Here is a 23,357-nt window from a genome sequence, read left to right as displayed (position 1 = left end):
ATTCACCCAGACCTCACCGCACAGCCTGCAAGCGAGGACCTGCCTCAAGGCCACAGTTGATTCTCTTCTGCGTGTCCTCTTATGTTCCCTCCACGGTGGCAAAGCCATTTTGACACAACGTGGACCATTCACTCCAAAAGTTTTTACTGCTCAGATTCTGGAGATGCAGTTATAGCATATTTTTAACTTTGGACTTCCAGATTTTCAAAGCCAACTATGGCATAAGCAACCTCTTCTTAGCTTTTTTTTTTTTTGTGTGCATATGGGGTTTTATTTGAAAGATGGGAGAATGAGCAAAGAAAGCTCTAATTGCTGCATGTTATTGTAACTCTTGCTTTGGAAATTTCCATGTCACGCTTAATTATTTAAATCCTATTAATTAGTGTTTTTTATAAACTCTCTATGAAATTATCAGAAATGTTACCAGTTCCAATAGAGGCAGTATGCATGTGTGATGGGTTGACTCTAGCTGATGCCGCGTAGCCTTTAAAGACGTCCTATCACTTTCCTCCTCAGCTGGATTGGGGAGGGAAAATACAATGAAAGGCTCATGGGTCAAGATAAGGACAGGGAAAGATCGCACACTGATTATCATCGCAAGCAAAACAGACTCAACTTGTGGAAAATTAATTTATTACCAATCAAACCAGAGTAGGAGAATGAGAAATAAAACCTACAGCTTAAAATACCCCATCTCTCCCTTCTTCCTGGACTTAAACTTACTCATGGCTTTCTCGACCCTCTCCCCCTACAGCAGTGCAGGGGAACACGGTATGAGGGTTGCAGTCAGTTCATCACAAATTGTCTGCCGCTTCTTCCTCTTCAGGCAGAGGACTCCTTGCACTCTACCCTGCTCACGCCTCAATCCCTTCCATGGGGTGCAGTCCTTCAGGGACAGACTGCTCCAGTGTGGGTCCCCCCCAGTGTTACAAACCATGCAAGCAAACCTGCCCCAGTACGGGCGCCTCTCTCCACAGGTCTTGACAGGACTTGGGTCCAGCACAGGCTTCCCACAGGTCGCAGTCTATTTCAGGCATCCACCTGCCCATGCACGGGGTCCTCCATGGGCTGCAGGTGGATATCTGTTCCACCGTTAACCTCCATGGTCTGCATGGGTACAGCCTGCTTCACCATGGTCTTCAACATGGGTTGCAAAGGAACCTCTGCTCTGGCACCTGGAGCACCTCCTCCCCCTCCTTCTCCACTGACCGTGGTGTCTGCAGAGTTGTTGCTCTCAACATATTCTCACTCCTCTCTGGCTCCAGTTGCTGTTGTGCAGTAACTTTCCCCCTTTCTTAAATATGTTATCAGACGTGCTACTACTGTTGTTGATGGGCTTAGCCTGGACTCATTCACATCTGCATTTTCACTTGTTGCTTCTGCAGCTTTTCCTTCTGTGGCTACTATGACTCCTTCCTTTCCCTAACTCATCTTTTACAATCCTCCTACTTGAATGAGTTTCATCACCCCTTTCTTTGAGTACATTCGTACCTTTGGCCTTTTCCACACCTCTGGCTTTGTATCTTTTATTTCTGGACCATTTGTTTACACATACAGCATAGCTAACGTGCTCAGGACCCCTACATCCTTCTCAAGCTTTTTGTCCATGTGGAAATCCTGGTGCCTTGTTCACACCTTGTGTACAACTCAACTCACACTTGGCGTGGCTAAATTTAAATTTTTGCTCTTCATCTAATAAGTTTTGCTTCTTCGCTGCTACTGGTGACACTACTATACAGTGCTTTCTCTAAATACATACATACAAATGCTAGTAATTTTTCTCCATGAACGCATGTCATATGCCACTTGTTTTCCTCATCCACAGAACACCCCAAACATTGTGTCTCACTTTGCTGATGAAAAACTCTCTATTTTTCAGATCTTGATAAACATGATCTAGATCCTCACATGCATTCAGAGAACTTTAGCAAATATGATTTGCAATTCTACTGCTTCAGCTAGATCTCATTTTTAATTAATTCCTCAGGACAGCCTTTCCTTTTTACATCAAACAGCCATCTTTACCTCTAAAGCAGAATTGTATCTACGACCCCTCACTCAGCAGCAGAAAGACAGCTGCTCTCTGAGCAGCCCATCGTTCCTTATCTAGTTATCCACTGACTGGATTGTCAAACACCTTTGCATTTCTTTTGTCTCTTGGAGGAATTACTGGTCAGCATATGTCCCGCTGTTCTCCTCCTTAACAGTTCTTAAAACAGTTCTTTACTCATGCAGTAGCAGTGGAATTTCAGTGAGAGTCTATTTATTATGCTGACCAATGCAATCTTATTTTCTTTTACTCTTCCCATCATTTTATGATTTCTGGTACTTGTAGATCTTTTTGCATTGTGTCACTAGGGTGACCTCCCAGGGGCTCTACTCCATAATCAAGTCTGGAAAGAACACACCTAAGATAGCCTAATTATTGGCACGCAGGCTACTAGGTTTGTATTTGGATTAAAAAATGTGTCTTAGTGTTCCTCATTAAGACTGCATTTTCTATTCTAGGAAATATCAGAACACTGATACAGCAGCAGCAGTGATAAACAGTAACATTCCAAATATTATCTTACTAGATGCAACTCATGATTTATGTCTTGGTGATGAGAAGCATGCAACACTCAGGAATGGATTCTCTTATAAATAATGAAAATGGGTGTTTACAACTTTTAAATTTTCATGAGGAGGCTTTACAAGTCTTTCCAAGTAATGTGTAACTGGAAATGGCTGATTGGGGTTGATCTGATAAAAATCAATCTGCCCCCCGGGTAATTGTCATCTATGGCAAAAATAATTACATGTTTTTTATATGAAAACATGCACTTAACTTGTAGTTAAGTTAATGTTTTTTAATTATGCCCTAGGAACCAGCTTAACTTGCATGCACCATGAAACACCAACACAGGTGGTAACGTTGTAAATACAACTAAATTCAGGCAGAGATTTAACATTAAAAAGTTTTCTAATTGTAGTCCTTCCATCTGCCCCTCACTCCTACTCGGTTTCCAGAAAGGAGAAGGGGATGACGACACTCCTGAGGCCTTACAGCCCCGTCCAGGCTGGTGGCCACCAGTGCTTTCCCCACCTTGCTTTCTCAGAGCAACATGTATGATCCAGCCAGCAGCAGTGTCAAGATGGAGCTTGTCTTACTAGTGACAAGAATAGGTTGGAGGGATCTCTTCCGCACTTGGACACCATCAGCCAGTTTCCATGGTGCCTGAGATTAACGCAAAGGCAGCAAGAAATTCTATCCTGCCTCAAGCCCTGAGGGAGTGGGAACCTCCTTCCTTTTTTCGTTCTTTCTCTCCCTCCCTCCTTGTCTTTCTTCCTTTCCCTCCTTTCCAATCTTCCCCCCTTCCTTCCCCCCGTCCTCCCTTCCTCTCTTCCTTTCCTGCCTCCCTCCTTCCCTTCCATGTCTCCTTCCTCCCTTCCTTCCCTTCTCCCTCCCTTTCTTCCCTCCTTTCCCTCTGTCCTTTCTCCCTTCCCTTCTTTCCCCCTTCATTCCCTTCTCCCTCCCTTCCTTCCCTTCTCCCTCCCTTTCTTCCCTCCTTTCCCTCTGTCCTTTCTCCCTTCCCTTCTTTCCCCCTTCATTCCCTTCTCCCTCCCTTCCTTCCCTTCTCCCTCCCCTTCCCTCTCCTCCCTTCTCCCTCCCTCCCTTTCCCTCTCCTCCCTTCTTCCTCCTTTCCCTGTCCTTTCTCCTTTCCCTTCTTTCTCCCTTCATTCCCTCCCTTAACTTCCCCGTCCTCTGTCCTCTCTTCCTTCCCGTCTTCCTCCCTCCTTTCTCTTCCTTCTTCCCTTCTCCCATCCTTTCCCTCCCTCCTGCCTTCCTCCCTTCTCTTCTTCTCCCTTCCCTCCCTCCCTTCTTCCCTCCCTCCCTCCCTCCCTTCCCGTCTATCCTCCCTCCCTTTGTCCCCCCCTTCCCTCTCCCCCTCCTTCACTTGCCTCCTCCCTTCCTTCCCCTTCCCCAGGGCCGCCCCCAATGCCCTCGGCACCACTATCACCCCGCCTCCCCGCGTTCCGCCGGCGCCGCTCCGGGTTGGCCGCCGATCGCTCCGAGCCGGAGCTGGGGCTGCGTCGCAGACCCTGCGCAGAACGTCCCATCAGTGGCGCGGGGGGGTTGGAAATCAGAAGCTCTCCAGTACCTTAGCCACCCCATTTCTAGAGCGGAGCCGCCGTCCCTCCCTCCTCCCCCGCTCCCCCTGCGCGGAATGGTTCCTCCCACCACGTGACCCGGGCGGAAGGGCGCGCGCGCGCGCAGTGGCGTGCCGCGGGGCTCACGTGCTTCCCCCGCTTACTGCGGTCATGGCCGCGCTCCTGGGTTCCGCCGGGCGCCTTCGGGCGCTTTGCCCACGGCTCTTGCCTCTCCTCCGCGCCCCCGCTGCTGCTGCTGCCGCCTGCCCGCCGGCCCCCGCCAGGTGAGACCCGGGGCCGCCTCGATGCCCCCCGTGCTTGGGGCTGAGGCCGCGAAGCCGCCCCCCTCCCCGCCTGGCAGCGGCGTGGCGGAGGGCTTAAGGGAGAGCGGGGCACTCCGCTTCTCCGGAGGTACCGGGCGGGCGGAGCGGAGCGGGGAGAGGCCAGGCAGGGGTAGGGGCAGTGGGTAAGCGCAGGTGGAATCTGGGCTTCTCCCTGCCCGTCAGAGTCGTTAAAAGGGTTTGGGTTAGAAGGACCTTAAAGGTCATTCAGCTCCAACCCCCCTGCCATGGGCAGGGACACTTCCCACCAGACCAGGCTGCCCAAGGCCCCATCCGTCTTTGCCTTGAACATCTCCAGGGATGGGGCAGCCACAGCTTCCCTGGGCAACCTGTGCTAGTGCATCACCACCCTCACAGTGAAGAATTTTTTTCTAATGTCTAATCTAAATTTTCTCCCTTCCAACTTAAAGCTATTCTTCGTTGTCCTGTTACTCCATGTCCTTGTAAAAAGTCCCTCCCCAGCTTTCTTGTAGCCCCCTTAAGGTACCGGAAGGTTATTATAAGGTCTCCCTGCAGCCTTCAATTCTCCAGGCTGAACAACCCCACCTCTCTGACTCTGATGTGTCTTTTATCATCAGGGTTATCTGAATGTCTTTGCTGTGCTTCCTTCTTTCACACAGGTAGGGTAGAAAACTCACCCCAGTCACGTGCCGTCCCTGTGGCTGTTTCCACCATGTTACGTGGTTGGTGCCCTGCAGGAGTTTGAAGATGTAACTCTTCATCAATAACAATGCATCATTTTTTTCTTTTCTTCTTAATAAAAAAAGCATTAGCTTTGGAGAGCTAAATCTTCTTTGCAGCGATGGTGCCCAGCAGCTCTGTGTTTGGAGTGCTTTTTGTCTTGATCATACACCTTTTGAGTGTAGCAGTGCAACATGCTCAGCCCTTAATCCATGAACAAACATGTCAGAATCTCTTTGTAGGAAACATACAGTATCTCAGGGGTTTTGTGTTCACTTTTTCTAATCGATCACAATAGTGTTTGCGTTCTGTTCCAGATAAACTAGTTGCTTCCATATTTTTTCCTAAATTACTTGTCCTAAGAAGGAAGTACCATGTGCAGTGATAGCTATGCCAGAGTTTGGTGCTTAGGTTTTTTTGTATTTCATATTAGGTGTATGTTACAACTACATAAAGATTTGTGCAAGTTTTTTATAACATTATGTAACTTAGTTATTGACAAGTTCTTAAACTGCCTGTTAGAGGGAGTTGTTTTATGACTTCTGAGCCCTAGTGGAGTTAAATTTTTGGTTTCTGCCATGTCCACCATCTAAGTCTTGAAAGAGAGAGTTGGGAATCGGTTGAGATGCTTAGCTTTCATTTATGCCAAATCACTTGCTGTGATTATAATTAGAGTTGTTGACTAAAAATTTTGGGGTTTTGTCGGTGTTTGCAAAGCCTGATGAGGATCCAGTGAGGGAAGGTGGGAGGGGGGTATGATACTTCTGGTGTGTAGGAGAGTCACCTATTCAGATAGCAGCTATAGTTGCTATTAGCTCTGAAGATGAAGACGCAACGTTTTCTGTAAAAAGTACCAGAATCTAGCTTTAATTAGCATTAATGGCTGAGCTTGAAATTCATCTCTCGTTAAATGTCTAAATAATGCTATAGGCAAATTTTTGCATAATATGTGAGACTATAAAAGCATTAAACATACACACTGAGTTTTATGAGCTAACGTAACAACTTAATGCTACCAAAGTTAAAGTTTTTCTGCCAGTCTTGCTTGTGCATTGTTATAGCTCTGTTGGACCCTCTAAGTCAATGTAACTTACTTCCTGGTAGAAAACCAGACTGTTTTCTGCCATTCTAGATAGACAAATATTTGTGTTCAGCAGACAATTTGGTGGGTTCCAGAGCTGGATCAGGAGAAATGATGGGAACAGACCAGAGTCAGCAATAGAGGACTCCTGGAGGGAAGTCTCACCACCAAAACAAGGAAGTCGTTGCTACCTGCACTAATCACGTCTATTGTGAGCCAATTTTATTCAATAGCCTGACTGAAATCTTGCCTAGAAAAGATTACAGTTTTCTGCTGGTATTAGTGGTTAAAGCATAACAATTTCTTGAATGCTGAAGTTGGTGCAAAGGATGGAGTAGGCCTGTGCAGGAAGCACCTGGAACTGGAAAGGCATGTGCTGTATGGGTTGGCAGCAGAACCACATGTTCAGTTACATGCAAATCAGTTACATGCCAGCTCTGATAGCTGGCTTTTGGGCATTTGGTTGAATGAGATACAGTCAACAACATTTAGACTTGCTCTACTCACTGTTCAAGTTTTGTGGTGGTATTTTGAGACTGAAATGCAGACCACTCTAGTAAACGCCAGAGAATATTGATGAAGTTCCAATTGGAATAGTGGGGAACGCTCCCCACTCCACCCCCACTTTTAAGGGTAAATAAGTAACAAGGAATAATCCAGCATATTTCGCAAGAGAACTGGATAAATGACTGTATGTTTATATGTGCTTGATATAGTTGCTTTAGCATTGAACAAAATAAAGTTGGTTCAGAGGCGGGTTTGAGACTTTCATTACAGTAAAGGTTACAGAAAAGTTGCAAATCTGTTCATTTCTTTAGAAAACCATAACCATTCACATTCAAGCAGAGGTTTAATCAAAAGCATCATGTTGCTTTGATTTTTCCAGGAAAGCCCTAACTACCACTGCCAAACTGTAGAGTACACAGATGATAGTTGGACTGTATTATGCTTGTGTAATTTTAGAGACTCTCAGGATATGTTGCTTTTCTGCCAGTGTAGTGTGCACTGGAAGAAGTCCTATTCATGCAAATAAGACTTCATATTACATGTCAGTGCTTTGAAGTGCATCTCCATCTGTGGTGGACTGATGACTGTGACCATAGTTAAGACAGAGTGGATGTGCTAGATTAAGGTAGTCTCCTGCAGTGACCAGTAGTTCCAGTTGCTCTGCTGCATGTTGCCACACTGTAGCTGAGCCAATGGAATAGACTGTGAGAGTGGTTCCCATTTAGTTTTGTGTTGATTTAATCTAAGTGACTTCAGAAAATGGATTAAGACAGGAGATTGAGATCTGACTGCATTGGGTGGTTAGGAGCATTTTGTCGCAAAAGCCTCAGATTAGGTCTCAGACAAATTTAATAATTTCACTTGTCTGACTTTAGGATGAAATGTGAAATACACTGAGCTGTATGTCATCACACTCATGCCATGCAGTTCTTACAAGATAAGGAAACTATGACAGGCCAATACAACCAACTTCAGACCTGCAACGGCAAACTTCAGCACTTTGCTGATTTATGTGGTACAAATTATTTACTGGAACTTTGTTCATTGAAGCTTTGCTAACAAGAGATGCTTCAATTTGCTGCTAGTGGCTGATTGTCAAGAATGCTCTAACAAACCTTTCAATCAATGAGTATTCAGGACAGATTTTGAATTAACATCAGAATATCTTTCAGGCACTTTGTTCTGCATACTGTAGGTGATTGTGTTATGATTTGATGCTACAGCTTGCTACTGTGGGGTTAATGTTGGAAGGAAGGGTATTGGCTCCGTTCTTCTCACGCTGACCACCCTCCCATTGCTGGCCAGCTTGTCCTGCTCTAAAATCAGGTGCTCCTAATACTGGGCTAATTTCATTTTCTAGGCTACAAGGAAAATGTTTTCTACAGACTGACAGTTTTCATTGGATGAGTTAAGGACCTGATGAGCTGTAGAAGGGTGGCGTTACAGGCAAATGGAGAAGAGGGAACCCCCCCTGCGTGTTGACTGTGATGTTAGATCAATGCAGCTGTATTGCTGAACTGCAATGTGTTAGATATGTGAGGGCTAGGATATTCATCCTGAAGTTGACATGCTGTCTGTCCTCAGATAAAAAGAGAACAATTATGTTCCTAAGGAATAGATGATATAAGTATAGCTGATGAGGAAAACCAAGTGGAACTTCAACATGCAAGTCTTGTGAGATGTCCTTGGCTTTGCTTGTCACTTCTTCAGTTTGAGATTCTCATATGTGAATTTAAATGTTGAGTTTTGGGACTGGAGCAAAAAGTGTCTCCCCAAATAGGAAATTATGCTGTAGCAAAACCTGCTTTTTGCAAGATCCATATTCTATTCAGAGAAGTGGTTGCTGATGGCATTGCTGTAAGGGTACCATGTGCAATGCTTTTTCTTTTTTTGGAAAGACTGTTGACTGGTACATTGTCATATGTTTATACAAGATTGAAGGGTGTTGGTGAGATGGGAAGGAGGATGCTCTTTTCAGAAATCTTGTTGCAGATCCAGGCAGGATTTGATTTGACCTTGAGTAAGCTGTAAGTTAAACTTCCAAATGATTTGTGGTTTAGTGCATAGTATGTTTATGTTTTGTTTTAATTAACTGTAAACATGTTGCTTTTGGCTATTCACTACTGTATGTCACAATCCATTACCAGTGCACAAAAATGTAGAATTCACTGCTGCATTACTTTATGTTAGCAAAATAACAAGTAATGGACTTAAAAGGCAGAGGAGGTATTCAGTAGACTTACTTTTGGTAATACTTAAGCAATCCTCTGTCATAGTGAACTTTCACAAGCTGCACTGTTAGAGTTGTTTTGTTTTCCTGATGGACTTAAAATGTCTAGAGACTTCCTAAGAAATAGCACAAAGCAAATTTTTTGCTTTGCTTCTTGTGAATCACTTTGGCCAACTTTTCAGATGTTCTCCAAGAAACTTGAGGTTTGTCAGTGTACATTTAAAAAAATATAAAAAAAAAAAAAATATAAATTTTTTTGTCTTATAGGATCCTACTATATCTCAATGACACAAGGATACAGTGGCCTGAACGCTGTAGCCTTTTTTTATAGGCCACCATAGCTAAGTAAGGGGCAATGCTTTTTTAGCAGTTGTGTAAATCATTCTGAGATTTCAGGTGGTATATTTAGTCTTATACTTAGTAATTTAACTAATTAGTAAATTTAACTAATGGTAAGTCTGTAGTGCTTTTATGTGCAGCAATGAATTTTAACTCTTTTAAGTTATCATGCTGCTTGGAGCAGGGCTTATATCTTGAAAGCTCTTCCATACACTTTTTGGCTGCTTGATTTAGACAGTAAGTTGGAGGTGAAAAGTTACCACTAACTGAAGAGTAGTTGTATGTTTGGATTATTGATTAACCTTTCCTGTGTAGGTAAGGTCTACAGTTTTAATGCTCGCAATTTAGAGACAAAGCTGAAAATAGAGTAAAAGGTACAATTATGTAAAGGCTCAAATATTAGAAGGCTACTTCTAAATGTGATCTTTAAGATCCCTTCCAACCCAAGCCATTCTATGATTCTGCTTTTCATCTTGTGATTGTGGGAGTAGGAGAGAGTTTGCTTCACAGGGCTTAATATGTCCTTCTGAACTTCTCTGGGTAGAAAATCTTAAAATGCCGTTTAAAGGTAATTGATGCAAGTAAATACTTGGGACTTGTTGCAGCTCTTGGCAAAGTATCATGCGTTATATAGCATATAATTCTGAACAAAGTTAATTAAAATAATTGAACAAAATAGTTACATCATAAGATTGTATAATCTAACACCCAGCACCGAGGTGGGATCATAAGTGCCAAGGTTGTGTGCAATAGCTTTGTGGGTTTTTTCCTGTCTTCCTAATGTTACTTTATAAATAGCTTCCAAATGAGAAAGTTTGACTGGAAGTGTCCTGTTCTAATATTTTATTACAATTACTATTACCGATGTGATCTTCAGTGGGTTAGGCACAGCTGCTTCTCTGCTTGGAGAGTGGGATGGGATAGATGAGTCTTTTGAGTCTTGTAAATTTGGAGGATTTGTGAGTAAACTGACAAGCAGAATAATTCTCTTTGTATTTCATGTATCTTGCTTTTGTTGGGAGTTGAAGAATTAAGTTTTCTTTTTTGCTGCATGATGTTTCATGTTTAGCAGTGGCTCATTTTCAATACTTCTTCAGTTGTACTGCTGTCTAGCCACTTGTATGCCATTTAACGTTTTGGCATTTGTTTATTTGTCCAAAATGTACAACTTTTTTTCATTTCTGCAATTTTTCTTTTGTTGATTTCAGACCATTACATCAAATAATCAGCATAACTCTGAAGTCTGGGGCTCACCGAAGAATTTGCTGCTATTACGGTGTCATCCACAAATTTTATAAGTTTATTAACTCTTCTGTCATCCAGATTGTTAATGAAGTTATTGAATGGATGTGGGTGATACCAGTCTTTTCGTAGTTGGGTCAGGATATAGCTTAATTTAAAGTCCCACAAAACATTCTCAATTTTGCAACAAACACTCATCAGCAAATTGTATTTTTTTTTAAAGAACTATTGCACCCATATTTTTTTACCTCCTTGTTTTGCTTGTGAGATTGTTGGATAACACGATGCTAAGAGCCTGTATGGCGATCTGTATTTTTTATTGATTATGCTTCTGTTTTTCCCAGAACTTTCATGATTTTATTAAGGTAATTCCTAAGAACTGAAGGTTGAGTAAGGTCCATTAATGAACCTTAAATATAACATATCTTAATATTTCAGGAGTTAATTAGCTCATACTTCCCTATTCTCGCCTACACCACCATCTCCTTGTTAAAATGTAGTCATGGTAAAACAGGTGAAATCTACAGAGTATGGTTAGAATTAACATTTTTGAAATCTAACCAATGTATGACCTGTAGGTTTTTTCCATTTAATAGTTATATGTATTTTCTTAAATTATCCTATTTTTAGAAACCTGTTGGTGCCTTTTCATGTGGCTTCCTAACTGAAATGTTTGACATGGCCTTCATTTTAAACCTTGCTTTTTTCCCTCTCCTGTTCCCCTTAACTGTGTTTTTTCTCAACTTAAAAAAATGAAAGAAGTATCATGCAAAGTTGCTGAAGATTCCTGATGCAGGGATAATGGTTTCATTTTGTTACTTTCTGTTTCATGGGGAGGTTGTGCTGTTTCTGTCAATTTTCAGTGTGTATGTTTTCTACTGCATTCTTTTGTCTTTCACTTGATCGCTTGAAGTCAAACTGGATGCTGTGTCCCTTAATTTGTTTGGTTTTGGAAACTGCCTTCCTGGTCTGCTCAATCTTTATCTTTTAGAATAAGCTCTTAGCAGGTTTTTTTGGGTTTTTTTTTTTTCATTTTCTCCTAAGTTTAGTGTTTGTAGTTTACTTGTCATGCTGAGAACCAAATTCAAGACAGTAGGTGCCTGCAGCTTCATCCTGCTTTTGAAGCCACAGTTATTTTTAGTAAATTCTTACTGTGGAGTTAGCTTAGCATTCCACAGTGCCTTAAATCACGCTAAAAGTGTAGTTTATTTAAATGCTGAAAGCCTACAGATGATATGGTACATCTGAGTCTTACACTAGGCATTATATTTAGGTGGGTGCCAGTGGAAATTTAAGAGTTCCTCAGGTTGTTTTATGCTCTCATACTGTTTTTCCCTGTCTCTCAGACTAAAACTCAGAATCCCATGTTGTCATTCCTTAAATTACATATCTTTAATCAGTATAAATTAACAGAAGCACTGTATTTGATAATAACTGAGGAGGCTGGAGCGGGGCACAAATAGAAATGCCCAATTCTGCTGATCTTTCAGAAGGTTGAGTTAGTGTATAACAATAACACTTCATGTAAGAGTATAATATTTTATGGTGTGCACACATAGCACTTGATATAGTACAGTATTTTAAATGTGTTTTAAACAGCATCATGCTAAATGCCTAGCAGGGAGAGTTTAGTAACAGATGAAGAGTCCTCATGCTGTTAACCAGCATATTTTGAACATGTACATACTGTTCTTATCTTCATTCTTGATCTCATGAATCTGCAAGTGCTTTAAAAGGTTTGTGACTTTTGACGCATGGAGAGTCTTACAAGGATGGTTTCCTTAAAACAATGCAGAACTTAAGCTGAGAACTGTAGATATCAGTTTATGGTTATAAGTGAGCTGTGTGACATTAGATTTTTATAGAAAAAGACATTTCAATTTTAACCTGAAGCACAGGAGTTTTCTCCACTTGTGCTGTTGTTGTTAGTGGAAATCAGTGTAAGTTTCTGTCTTGCAAATACTCCCGTGTTGCTGCTTGCATCCGAGCATTTTTTCTGACCTGACTCAAATACTCTGGAAAGCTTTCAAGTAGCATTTTAAAAAGGAGTGTAACAGGGGAAGATACCATTTCCTGTATCTACACCTTTAAGGCAAAAATAAATAAAGAACATGCAATTTATTATTATAGCTATCCAGTGATTAGTGCACAGTTGAGTGCTATGTTATTAAAGAGTTGTAGACATCTCATCGGATTGTTAGACCCAAGAGGACTTGAAATATACTATCTTACTGTTATTCTTACCTTGTGCTACTGGATTTTATTCTAAGAGAAAGCAACCTGTCCCTGGTTGTATGGTGATGTATGAAGAGAAGAGGGAAAAGAAGGGAGGAAAGAATTATTACAAAAAAGTGTTCGATAGCGTCAGTCTTAGGAGGTGCTTACCACCAAAAGCAGTGTTTCAGTTTCTTTTCTTCACAGTTCCTCTGATTTTAGCCACCTACTTTTTTTTTCAAGTTCATTCTAGCGGTTTTTTGGACATTATAAACTGCTTCCTCTCTAACCTGATGGAACAGTAACAGTTTTTCTGTAGAAGTGGCTGAATCAGTGTTCTGCCAGGTTAATGAGGTAAATAAGCTCACAGAGGGATCTGAATAAAGTGAGAGCCAGTTCCCCAGTAATCTGTGGGAACTTCTGTCTACAAAGAGATGGAACTAACACTGAAGGAGGAGATATCTCCCTCTTGGCAGTCTTTTTTCCCTTCTCCAATTTTTTATTTTGTCTTTTCCCTAGCCAGATAAAATACAGATAATTTGCTAGCTTCTGGAAAGTTCTTCAGGAGGAATCTGAAGCAGATTGGGCACTGTAAAATTTGCGTGCTTGAGGAGGATGATGCCAAATGGTAGAGATGTTCCTCATTGCTAACGGATTTTTTTTTAAAATGTCTTCAAAAAACAAACATACCTTCTATTAAACTGTTTTCACAGCTCCATTAGGAAAGAGATTCTACTTTAGGCTGTTTTTTTTTTTTTTAAAGAATAGACCTTATGGGCCTGCTCAGTTACCAAATCAAGATTTGAAACAGCAAGGGGAAAGGTGCTCTTTGGGCTGATTCCAAGAGGCAGCCTGATGGCAAACCATGGCTGTTGTTTTTTCCACGGCACCTCATACATCACCACTGATGCTCTTTCTGTCACTTAGCAGCTTGCAGCTGATGCTCCTGAAACACTGAATTGCCAGCAAGCTTTTTCTCCTCCCCTAGACTCCCTCTGCTGGGTCCTGAGAAACCAGCCAGCAGTGGAGGTACCTACCTGTGAAAAAGCTCAAGGTGTGGGAAATCATTTTGTAGAAAATGCCAGCACTTCTCACTTTTAGGCTGTCATTTCAACAAAACATAAGACTCCTGGAACATCTGTAAGAGCTTGGAGTACAGCTGCTATTTTTTAAAGTAATCTAAAGCCTTAGGGAAGTGGGGGTATCTGAATTGCCCTGTCCTCCCCAGAGATAAGGGAGGGCAATTTTAGAAGTTGAGGAATCTTCTTTTTGCAATCCAACACATGTTACTTCCTTTGTGTAGGATTCTGGAGGAGGATAGTCTCTTTTGTTTAATGCAGTTGTAAGGGCAATTGAGAACAGACTTCCAAAAGTGCTCATGTGTAATAATTTGTCCTGCGCAGGCTGTTCACAATTCCACCGTGCACAAATAACATGTTCATATTCTTACATACATAAATTTGTTCTTTTTTCTTTAAAAAAGGGTCAAGCTCTTATTGCTTAGCTAGAAATGAGAACACTTCTTCATTGTGTTTATTGTCATTGCCATGCTTTGTTTTGAGAAAATAAAATATTTAAACAAATCCAGTGTTGATGTTTGACATGCATGACTGCTTCATGTTCATCAATGTAAATTCTGAGGAATGGGGAATGATCCCATTGTTCTTTAAGCTATTTGATACACGGTCTGAAACAGTGGCCTCGGCATTGTTTGTGTATTTTAATTACAAAAGGTGTGATTTGCTGCCTTGATTTACTGTCTTCTGGAAGAGATGTCTGTGACTGTTCTTGGAATGATTTTTGAAAAGCACATGAAAGCTTTTCTTGAGAGCCTGTAATAGGACAATAGCACTTGGATGAAATCAAAATTTGTATTTTGAAGGGAATAGCGTTTGAACCATTTAATTCATGAGGTGAATCTAACTGAAAATCTCAGAAAAAAAGTTGTCACTGTGAGAAAATATACATGATTCTGCCTTTTAAAGCAGAAATACACTGAAATAAATCACTTTCATTTGCTTATATCAATATGCAATGTTTTGAGAAATTGTCCATTAGCAAGAAACAAAGCACATTATCTTTTTGACATTGTGTAACTAGTGTAGCTGCAGAATGACTCTGAAGTGTAATCTCTATTTTTTTTGTTTGTTTCTTTTTATTTGAGCAGAAATGCTATGCACCAAGTAAGGTTTCTTACAGTTGCACCTCAACACGAGAGAAGTGTTAAAGAAGAACCAGTGTCAGAAATTCAAAACAGACCTACCTGGCAGTTTGACTGGGCATTGAATAAATTGGATAACTCTGTCAGAAAAACTGGCCGCATCCCTAAATCCCTTCTACTAAAAATCTTCAATGAAATTTGCAAAACAGGTAAGTTGCTTCCAATTAAAACAAATTAAAAGCTAAATTGAAAGCTGCAGTGTAATGATTCATCAAACCGAGCATCACAGTTCAGCCCTCCCCATACCAGGTCAGCAGATAAATGTGTGTAGTTGTGTGTTGTCCCAATCCTGCTCCCTCACCCCAATTAATTAAAGGAGTTCTGATTTCTGTTTTGTCTTTGGATGTCTATATTGATGAACAGACTTTAAATGCTTTAGAAAGGTTATTTTGCTTTAAATGTGCATGTTTACTTTTCCAGGATTTTATGTCTTTGGGAATTTATGAGTCTTGTAAAAATTGAATGTGCTTTTAAGAAGTCTTATCATAAAGTCCTGCTTATTGTGGGATCTTATCTGGTAATGTTACACCTTCCTCATTTAATTGTACTTCGAAATCTGAACAGTGATCCTGTCTGTTTTACACAGTGTATTTTTTAAATGTGTGTAATAAGCCATGCTGTCCTTAAGAGGCCACTTGTTTTAAAATGGAACTATACAGAGAAGAGTGGAGGTAATCTACAAGTTTCTGCATTCTCTGCCTGCTGTCTATTCAGGATAAAAAAAAAAAAAGCTTTATTTCTTTGAAAAAAACCCAAAATAAATAGCTGAGGCATTGCTTGTTCTGACGGATTCGATACCTCTTTGGTTTTTAATGCCCAGACTATGTTCGTATTAATACTCTGCAAACCAAGTACCGCGGCTGATGAGGTTTGGTACCAATTACGATGAGTCAATGAAGATATTTGATAAATATTGGCAGTAATAGTTATTGAGTATATTTAGTGATGACAGCATGTATTGTTTTAGCTATAAACTTTGCTGTGTATTACTCTGGACGCCACTGGCTCATATGCCTGGGATTGTGTTTTTGAAAGTTTTGTGGTTTGGTTTTTAAAAGCTGAGACTTCAATTCATGTTCTCTGATTTACAAGCTACAAGATTTTAGGAAGTCAGATTAACAAAAAGATAATTACTTCTAGTGGTTTCCTTTGGCTGTTAAAGTAAATTTTTAAAAAGAAAAAAAAAGTTTAGAACTTCACAAGAGATTTCACTAGGGTGCTGTTAAAATAAATTATAAATATTTCCGTATGAAAAATTCAGTCCTTTTCTAATTAATGTTGAAAACTAATATAGCAGAAGTGTGGGAGGTTAGTTACTGTTGATTTCTTAAAAAGATTTGCCTGTTTTTGTGTAGCTCTTCCATTTCCAATTACAATATGAAAAATGCCGAAGGAGGTGCTTGCTGTAGATCTCTTCTCCTGCATCTTTCCATATTCATACTGCCAAACCGTTTACTGTTTCTTTTGACTTTCAAGGTACCTTGTCAGTAGTTTAACACTGTCATTGTGAGACTGGAGACATGTTGACGTTTTTATTGCATGAACTAATTGTGTACAGGGATTTGGAAGTTAGTAAAGTATGACTTATCTCACCACTCCAGTATGTCTTCAGAAGTTCAAATCCCTATTTGCAATTTGTACCTAACCCTCCCCTTAATATTTTAATTTATTTCTCTTCTCATTATTGCTTAGGTTTTTCCCACAGCTGCCTATGTTTCTTTCCAGATGAGTTTACTCTGTATGAATAGCTTCTCCACTGTAAATTGAACTCCTGAAATAGTTTACACTGGTTAAGTGGTATCCAAATTTGCTGGTCCTTTTCTGTACCTTAAGATTTAATTCTAGACAGTATACATCTTTCTGCTTTCCGCTTTGAAGCTTTTTTTTTTTTTTATTTTATTTTGCCATTATTTTATAGCTATTTCTACAGCTCTGTGTAATTAAAGATTACACTTAGAGCGATCGGCAGCAGCTGGAGTTATCTTTACTGGCAACAGCTCCTGCCTCTGTGGTGGGCTGTACACTACTTTGGAGTGTTGGCATAATGATTTGGAAGTAAATTACAAAGCATTAGTGATGCTTTAGACTTCAAGGCATTTTGCAAGTCTTAGTCTTTCAAGTCTGCTTGTATTACTCCATTTGAGATAGAAAACCTTAATAGATTTTTTTTTTCATCATTTGTGTTGTATGTGTACATATATCTTGCTCCTTCTTAGACGAAATAACTTGTGATGTAAACCTTTCTCTGTGATCAGAAAGAGATAGGCAATATTTTTTTACCTTTCTTTACATTGTACTGCTTTCTAAAGGAATGCTCCTTTTTTTGTTGGAAATTGCTGGGTTTGCATATAAAGATCTGATTGAAAAAAATTCTGTCTCCAGCTTATTGGGCAATCTGTGATAGATTCTGCAACTCTGCCTTACTTTACCTCAGGAGTAGCATTGAAATCTAAGAAAGACAGATGAGTTTATAGTTACTTTTTTTGAATTTCTAGGGCTGGTGCAGGAGTCTGAGAAGGATGACATTCTTACAGGTTCTGTTACTATGCTCTGGATGTAAATTATTTCCTATATTTTATATTGAGTGTAGGCAGAAGTGGAAATGGATATTTAAATATGCAATATTTCTGAATACCAATTTTGGAATAGTATGGAATTGATGTCAAGTATTTTACTATTTTTGAAATTTACCAGAAAGTTATGTCACTGTTAGGATGAAATGATCTATGGATCAGGAAATTTAAAGTACTACATCATCTGAGTTTAGTATTTTGTGTTGTACTACCTAAAGTTTTTTCCTCAAATGAGATTATTGTACTAAGTAGCATGATTTATTGTGAATATTTTTCATGATAGTGCATAATGTAATTTTTTAATCATTTGGGTATTCTGTTCAGTTAAAATCTTCAGTCTCGGAGAAAATGCTATTCTGTACAAAGCATTTCAGTCGGTCGCTTTCAAGATTTTTTCTGATACTAAGTGCGTAATGATTTATAAAGAATTTATGGTTGTCTTTCACTTGTAGAATGTCCAGGGAGTAACCAGACCTTACTTTTGCTGCGAAGCTGTGGTGACCTTTTACCAGAGGTGTTGTCACCTGAAAGAACAGAACTAGCCCATATGATATGGGACAAGATGAAAGAACTGGGTAGGTTTGTTTTATTAGTCCCTATTGCAAGAACAGCTGTGTTTTTCAGTTAGGTTTTTTGTAATGGGAGACTGGGTCTATTTTAATAGTGTTTAAATATTGCGTAGTAGCAGCAAATATTACCAAATAAATGCTAGATTTATTATTCAGAAGAGACACGTATTTCCTATTCTGGGAGTTATACTGACATCTAGAGGTGTTTAATAATGAAGCTAAAGATTTTTTTTGTACAATGCTTAAGTTGGAATTTGCTTGATTTTGATTAATGTAAGAATGTAGTTTGCTTATCTGTTAGATGATACCTGGATATCTGGTGGGCTGAGTGTTCCTAGTGCTACCAGTGATTTCGAGTTAGTAATTTTTACATATAGACATTGCACAGGTGAGTCTGTAAAATGAATACAGCTATAGAGACTGGAATAGCATGCACGTGGACGTTGATGTTACTGTACTCTTTTTGTTTTAGCCTTTTATGAACAGATGTGTGCTGTTAAATAGACGTCTGTTATTTCAAAGGTGGATAAAAGGAAGCAGTCTGATGATACATACGGTTCATACAGAATAAAAATTATATAAGAAAGCTATAAAATCATGTTGAATTTAGAGAATCTGTGTTCACTGTCTGTGGTTGAAATATTTCCTTAGGTGCTGTGTATGATACAAGCCATTATAATGCTTTACTTAAAGTCTACCTTCAGAATGAGCATAAATTTTCTCCGACGGAGTTCTTGGCCAGAATGGAGGAAGCTAATGTGCAGCCCAATCGAGTAGGTACCCTTTTATGGTATCTCCATTCTTAATAGAAGCCTCCATTTATTGGATGCAAATCATTAACTTCCACTTTTTGTTTTATGTAGGTTACGTACCAAAGGCTGATTGCTGCTTATTGCAACGAGGGTGACATTGAAGGAGCAAGGTACTCCTTTGCATTTATGTTTAAATGGATTTCCACAAAATCTCATATTCCTTACTGTTAATGTTAAAACTCATTTCAGTGAAATTCTTATAAATTGAGCAAAGCAAAGGGAAGGTTTAAGTGTATTTTAGCCAAGCACTAAAGAGCACTTTCTCACAAACAGCTAGAACCTACACAAGCAAAATAAAAATAAGTAATAGACCAATCAATTCAAATCAAATTGTGTTCAACTTGCTCAGAAATTAACTTTTCTCCCTTCTACAGCCAGTGTGAAAAAGCGTGAGATTATGAAAGATAACTGCCTGTGTAGGAATAAGGCGACGGGGAATGGCATTTGATAACAAAAGTGGGCTAAGGAGAAAATAGTAGTAATTCTGGTTTTTGTTCTTGTTGTTATGCAGGCCTTGCAGGTTATTTGTCTAACATGTTTATTTTAGCAAGGCTAAGTTGCAACAGTGTGATGATTGGGCATGAGAAATATGTAAAAGGAAAATAAAAAATTTAAAAAGCCAGCCCCACCCTTGTGTCTGCATACTTCAGTGACAAATACAATTAATCTTAAAAAAAGTAAATAACCAAATTATGACATATTAAGCAACATCCCCAAATGTAATTGCTCAGAGACATCAGGATTTGGTTTTGTTTGAGGATACAGTGCTTGTTCAGCGGAGCAGCAGTTGCTCAATAATTGATGTTTTCAAAGGGAAAAAATACCTAATCATTCATCATCTTGTATTTTACAGTAAGATCCTTGGTTTTATGAAGAACAAAGATCTCCCAATCACTGAGGCAGTATTCAGTAGCCTTGTGAAAGGTCATGCAAGATCAGGGTAATGTTTAATACCTTTTCTCTTTTGTTTCCTATTAGTTTTACTACAATATAAAGTGATGCTGTACATAAAAATTACATGCTACAGAATAGTGCCATTATTTTGAATAATGTATAGAAGACTGTCTTTTTATACATTTTGAAGCAAAACAGGGCTGTTTAACAAAGGAAGTAGTTTTTTCTTTTGTCTGAAGATCCCGAATTTCAAGATACATTGCTGTACTTTCTTAGTGTTTGAAAAAGAAATTTGCTGCACTTAGTTTTGAACTTTTTCAGCTGCTAAAGTTGAAAGAGTATTCAAAGTAATACAATAATTGAAAAATTTGCGTGTTCTCCTTTCAGGATTTGCTCAAGTTTATCTATGATTGTTGCGGTCTTTGTTTCCAGTTATAATTAGTTTAATCAGGAAACACAGAAATCACAGTATACATTGCTATGATTAAATCTACTAAGGATCTTTCTTTTGAATTCTTTTAGAGATATGAAGAGTGCAGAAAATGTCCTTTCAGTGATGAGGATGGCTGGTGTTGAACCAGGTCCAGACACCTATTTATCACTGCTGAATGTGTATGCTGAAAAGGGTGATGCTGATAGCATCAAAAAGGTATTGCAAGTTTGGATTTAGGTGCAACTTCTTTGATCCTTCGTTCAGTTTTACTTTGGAATGCTTTCTAGCCATACAGGAGGAATAATACTGAATTTTATAACTTGTTTACCTCTGGTCTGCAGGAATTAAATGAAGTTGTTTGGTTTTGGTTTTTTTTCATCTGGATAGTTGGTTGACTGAAAGCAGTCTCATACTTTATGAAAAATATTTGTCTTTTGATAGTTATCTTTTACTTTGGGAAGTTATGTTTGTGAGAGATTTAATAATTCGGCTGTTTCTAAAGAGACAAATAGTGCATGTGAGATGTTCATATATTTATTTAAAAAAATAATTGACAAGTAAACCTTGATTATCCTGCTGTCATTGAGCCATTCTTTGACTCCCATTGAAGCCACAGAGTCTTTCCAGTAAAACTGAAGTTCTTCTGAGACTTCATACTAACAACTTGGATCTTCATGAAGTGTGGATAAGATATTTCAAGTAATTTCTCTTACTTATTTTGAGTCAAAGAAGTATTGAGAAAGAAATGAGAAATTTGGTTTGAGTTTAATAAGTAGTTTCAGATGGAGGAGACCAAAGCAAGGAAAAGGATATGGGAAACATAGTATTGTTCTGTGACTTAGGAATTAAATCTTCATCAGCTAACATTCTTCCAAACAGTCAACAAAGTCTGATTAATCATTCTCTCCTTTTCCAAGGAATTTCTTTTGAAAGTGATCTCACAATGGGAGTACCTCTGGTGTTTTCATGTATTATCAGATATCAGAGTGATACTATCTATTATTTACCTTTTATCTGTCCTGTCGTTTTTTTTAACAGTCTGAGGGGGTTTAAGGCCCTCCTGATAGATCTTCAATATTCTCTCTACCATATTCCATATAACCTATAGCTTTAAAAAAGGAAAAAAAAACCCACAGCTTTTTGTAATATTCCTTTTTTTCCTTTTATTTTAATGTAACCTATTCTGAGTCACTTTAAAGTTAATTTTATTCTGGTTTACAGACTCTAGATGAGATTGAGAAGTCTGGAGGGTACCTTATGGATAGGATGTTGATGCAGGTGATTTTTAGCCTTGCCAAGGCTGGATATCCTCAGTACATTGAAGATATTAAAGAACGCATAAAATTCGAAAGGGAATTAATTCCAGGTATGTCCTTGGTTCCTACGGGAGTGTCTTGCTATGCAGGGTGGAGAAGGAAAGCATTTTCCTTATTGCCATTTGTTTGTGGATTCATTTGTGTTGCTTTATATCATATTTTATAAAATTTAAATATTAACCAATTTAAATCATTTACATTCAAAAATAATCTGTTTTTAAAATATAGAATTCATTAAGATTTTATAGGAAAGCGGTGTGTGGAGTCCTTTCTTCAAACAACACTTGTAATTCCTGTTGTGACAACCCTGTGAATATCGTAAAAAGGGATACTGAACAGTGAATACAGTTTTCTTTATCTACAGTTACAGTCACTTTTGGATCCCAGTATGCATAATCTGATTGATAACTGTTAATTATACTTTATCCATTTTTTCTTTTTTGATGTTTCTAGAAATGTGTTTCTCTTATTTAGTACTCTTGTGTCATGTTGCTGTGGTGATGCTTCTGTAATTTTTGGCATGATCCCCTCATGGGAAAGGTGATTTCATTGCTAAATATAAATAACTTCAAGAAAAGGATTCTCAAATTTGATTAATTGTGTCTGAAAGTATGCTAATAATACCTGTAAAACATTCACTTTCCTAGATTTCACTAATTTTAGTAGTTTAGTGTGAAAATTGTTACACATACTTTATAAATTTTTTTTCTGTTTTTCAATTGCTAGATGCAATGAACCTGTGTTTGACTCTGATAACTCATGGCTTTGAAGACATAAGTTTCCGTATTTTGAAGTCTCTTAATCATTTATCACGTGATAATTTGGACCAGGGTAGCTTCTTCTTGCAACATTGTGTAAATAGAGATATGGTATGCTGAATATTAATACTTTTTTCTTAATATACTAAGAAGGGTATATTTATTCAGTTTAATGTAACTGCAACTGTGAATATGGAAAATGGTAGTTTTTTGCATGGTTCTTAAGAATAAAAGGGTTTTAATATTTCATATCATGTTACATAGTAAATTGAAATTCATTAAGGAATCATGTTTGGGATATGTGATACCGATGTCCTACACAGCAGAAGAATCTGACCTTCTTAATTTTAGAAACTGAAAATAATTTTGTTTTGTGAATTCTTTACAGCCTCTGAAGAAGCTAAAGCAATTTTGTGATGAGTTGAAAGAAACAGAAATGCACTCGGCACCATTACAGTTTATTTTGCGTTGCGCTCTGGAGGCCAACAGATCAGGTACTCTACTTATTTAGTTATTTTACATATGCTTATTTGAAGTACTTGGTCACGGGTTTAATTATCTTGTGAATATTTTCAGCCTTGGCTATTGATGTGATGAAGATGATGAAAGAGGAAGGCTTGCCACTCAGACCTCACTATTCCTGGCCGCTGCTAGTTGCATTCCAGAAAGAGAAGAATCTTAAAGGTTAGTTGTCTTGTAAAAGCTCCTCTAGCTTTATTGCAAAGCTAGCACATAAGCCTTTATTAGAACATTATTATGAAATTAAGCAGACTCTTGAAAGTAAACAAAGACCTCACTACATCTGTCTTTATCAGAAAGAATCTTTCATCCAGAAAGACTTTTTTAAAACCTCCCTTCTTTACTTAATCATGTAATCATGGTACACTTTACAGATTTGAAGTCGACATTTGCATAGAAAGATATGTGAAACTGTTTAATTACCTTTTTAACTCTTCACGTTCTTTCTGCCTTCCACTGGTTATTTTTGCTGCTCATTACCTTTCACAGAGCTTAC

At 38.8% G+C, this 23,357-nt stretch overlaps 1 protein-coding gene across 1 annotated transcript in view; it reads left to right on the top strand.

Annotated features, from left to right (window-relative positions):
- Window positions 1-4,047: 4,047 nt before the first annotated feature.
- Window positions 4,048-23,357, top strand: part of LRPPRC (leucine rich pentatricopeptide repeat containing) — a 92,293-nt gene continuing 72,983 nt past the window's right edge. Inside the window, exons 1-11 of the mRNA XM_054062893.1 lie at window positions 4,048-4,415; window positions 14,934-15,136; window positions 18,013-18,135; window positions 18,781-18,902; window positions 18,993-19,051; window positions 19,795-19,881; window positions 20,358-20,484; window positions 21,490-21,634; window positions 22,311-22,453; window positions 22,731-22,836; window positions 22,919-23,026. Coding sequence (XP_053918868.1) covers window positions 4,303-4,415; window positions 14,934-15,136; window positions 18,013-18,135; window positions 18,781-18,902; window positions 18,993-19,051; window positions 19,795-19,881; window positions 20,358-20,484; window positions 21,490-21,634; window positions 22,311-22,453; window positions 22,731-22,836; window positions 22,919-23,026 — 1,336 coding nt within the window. The 5' untranslated portion in view covers window positions 4,048-4,302. The remainder of the gene's footprint in view (window positions 4,416-14,933; window positions 15,137-18,012; window positions 18,136-18,780; window positions 18,903-18,992; window positions 19,052-19,794; window positions 19,882-20,357; window positions 20,485-21,489; window positions 21,635-22,310; window positions 22,454-22,730; window positions 22,837-22,918; window positions 23,027-23,357) is intronic.

Source organism: Cuculus canorus, chromosome 3 (assembly GCF_017976375.1).
Source record: "Cuculus canorus isolate bCucCan1 chromosome 3, bCucCan1.pri, whole genome shotgun sequence".
Taxonomy (NCBI): Eukaryota; Metazoa; Chordata; class Aves; order Cuculiformes; family Cuculidae; genus Cuculus; species Cuculus canorus.
This window is presented reverse-complemented; position numbering and strand designations above follow the sequence as displayed.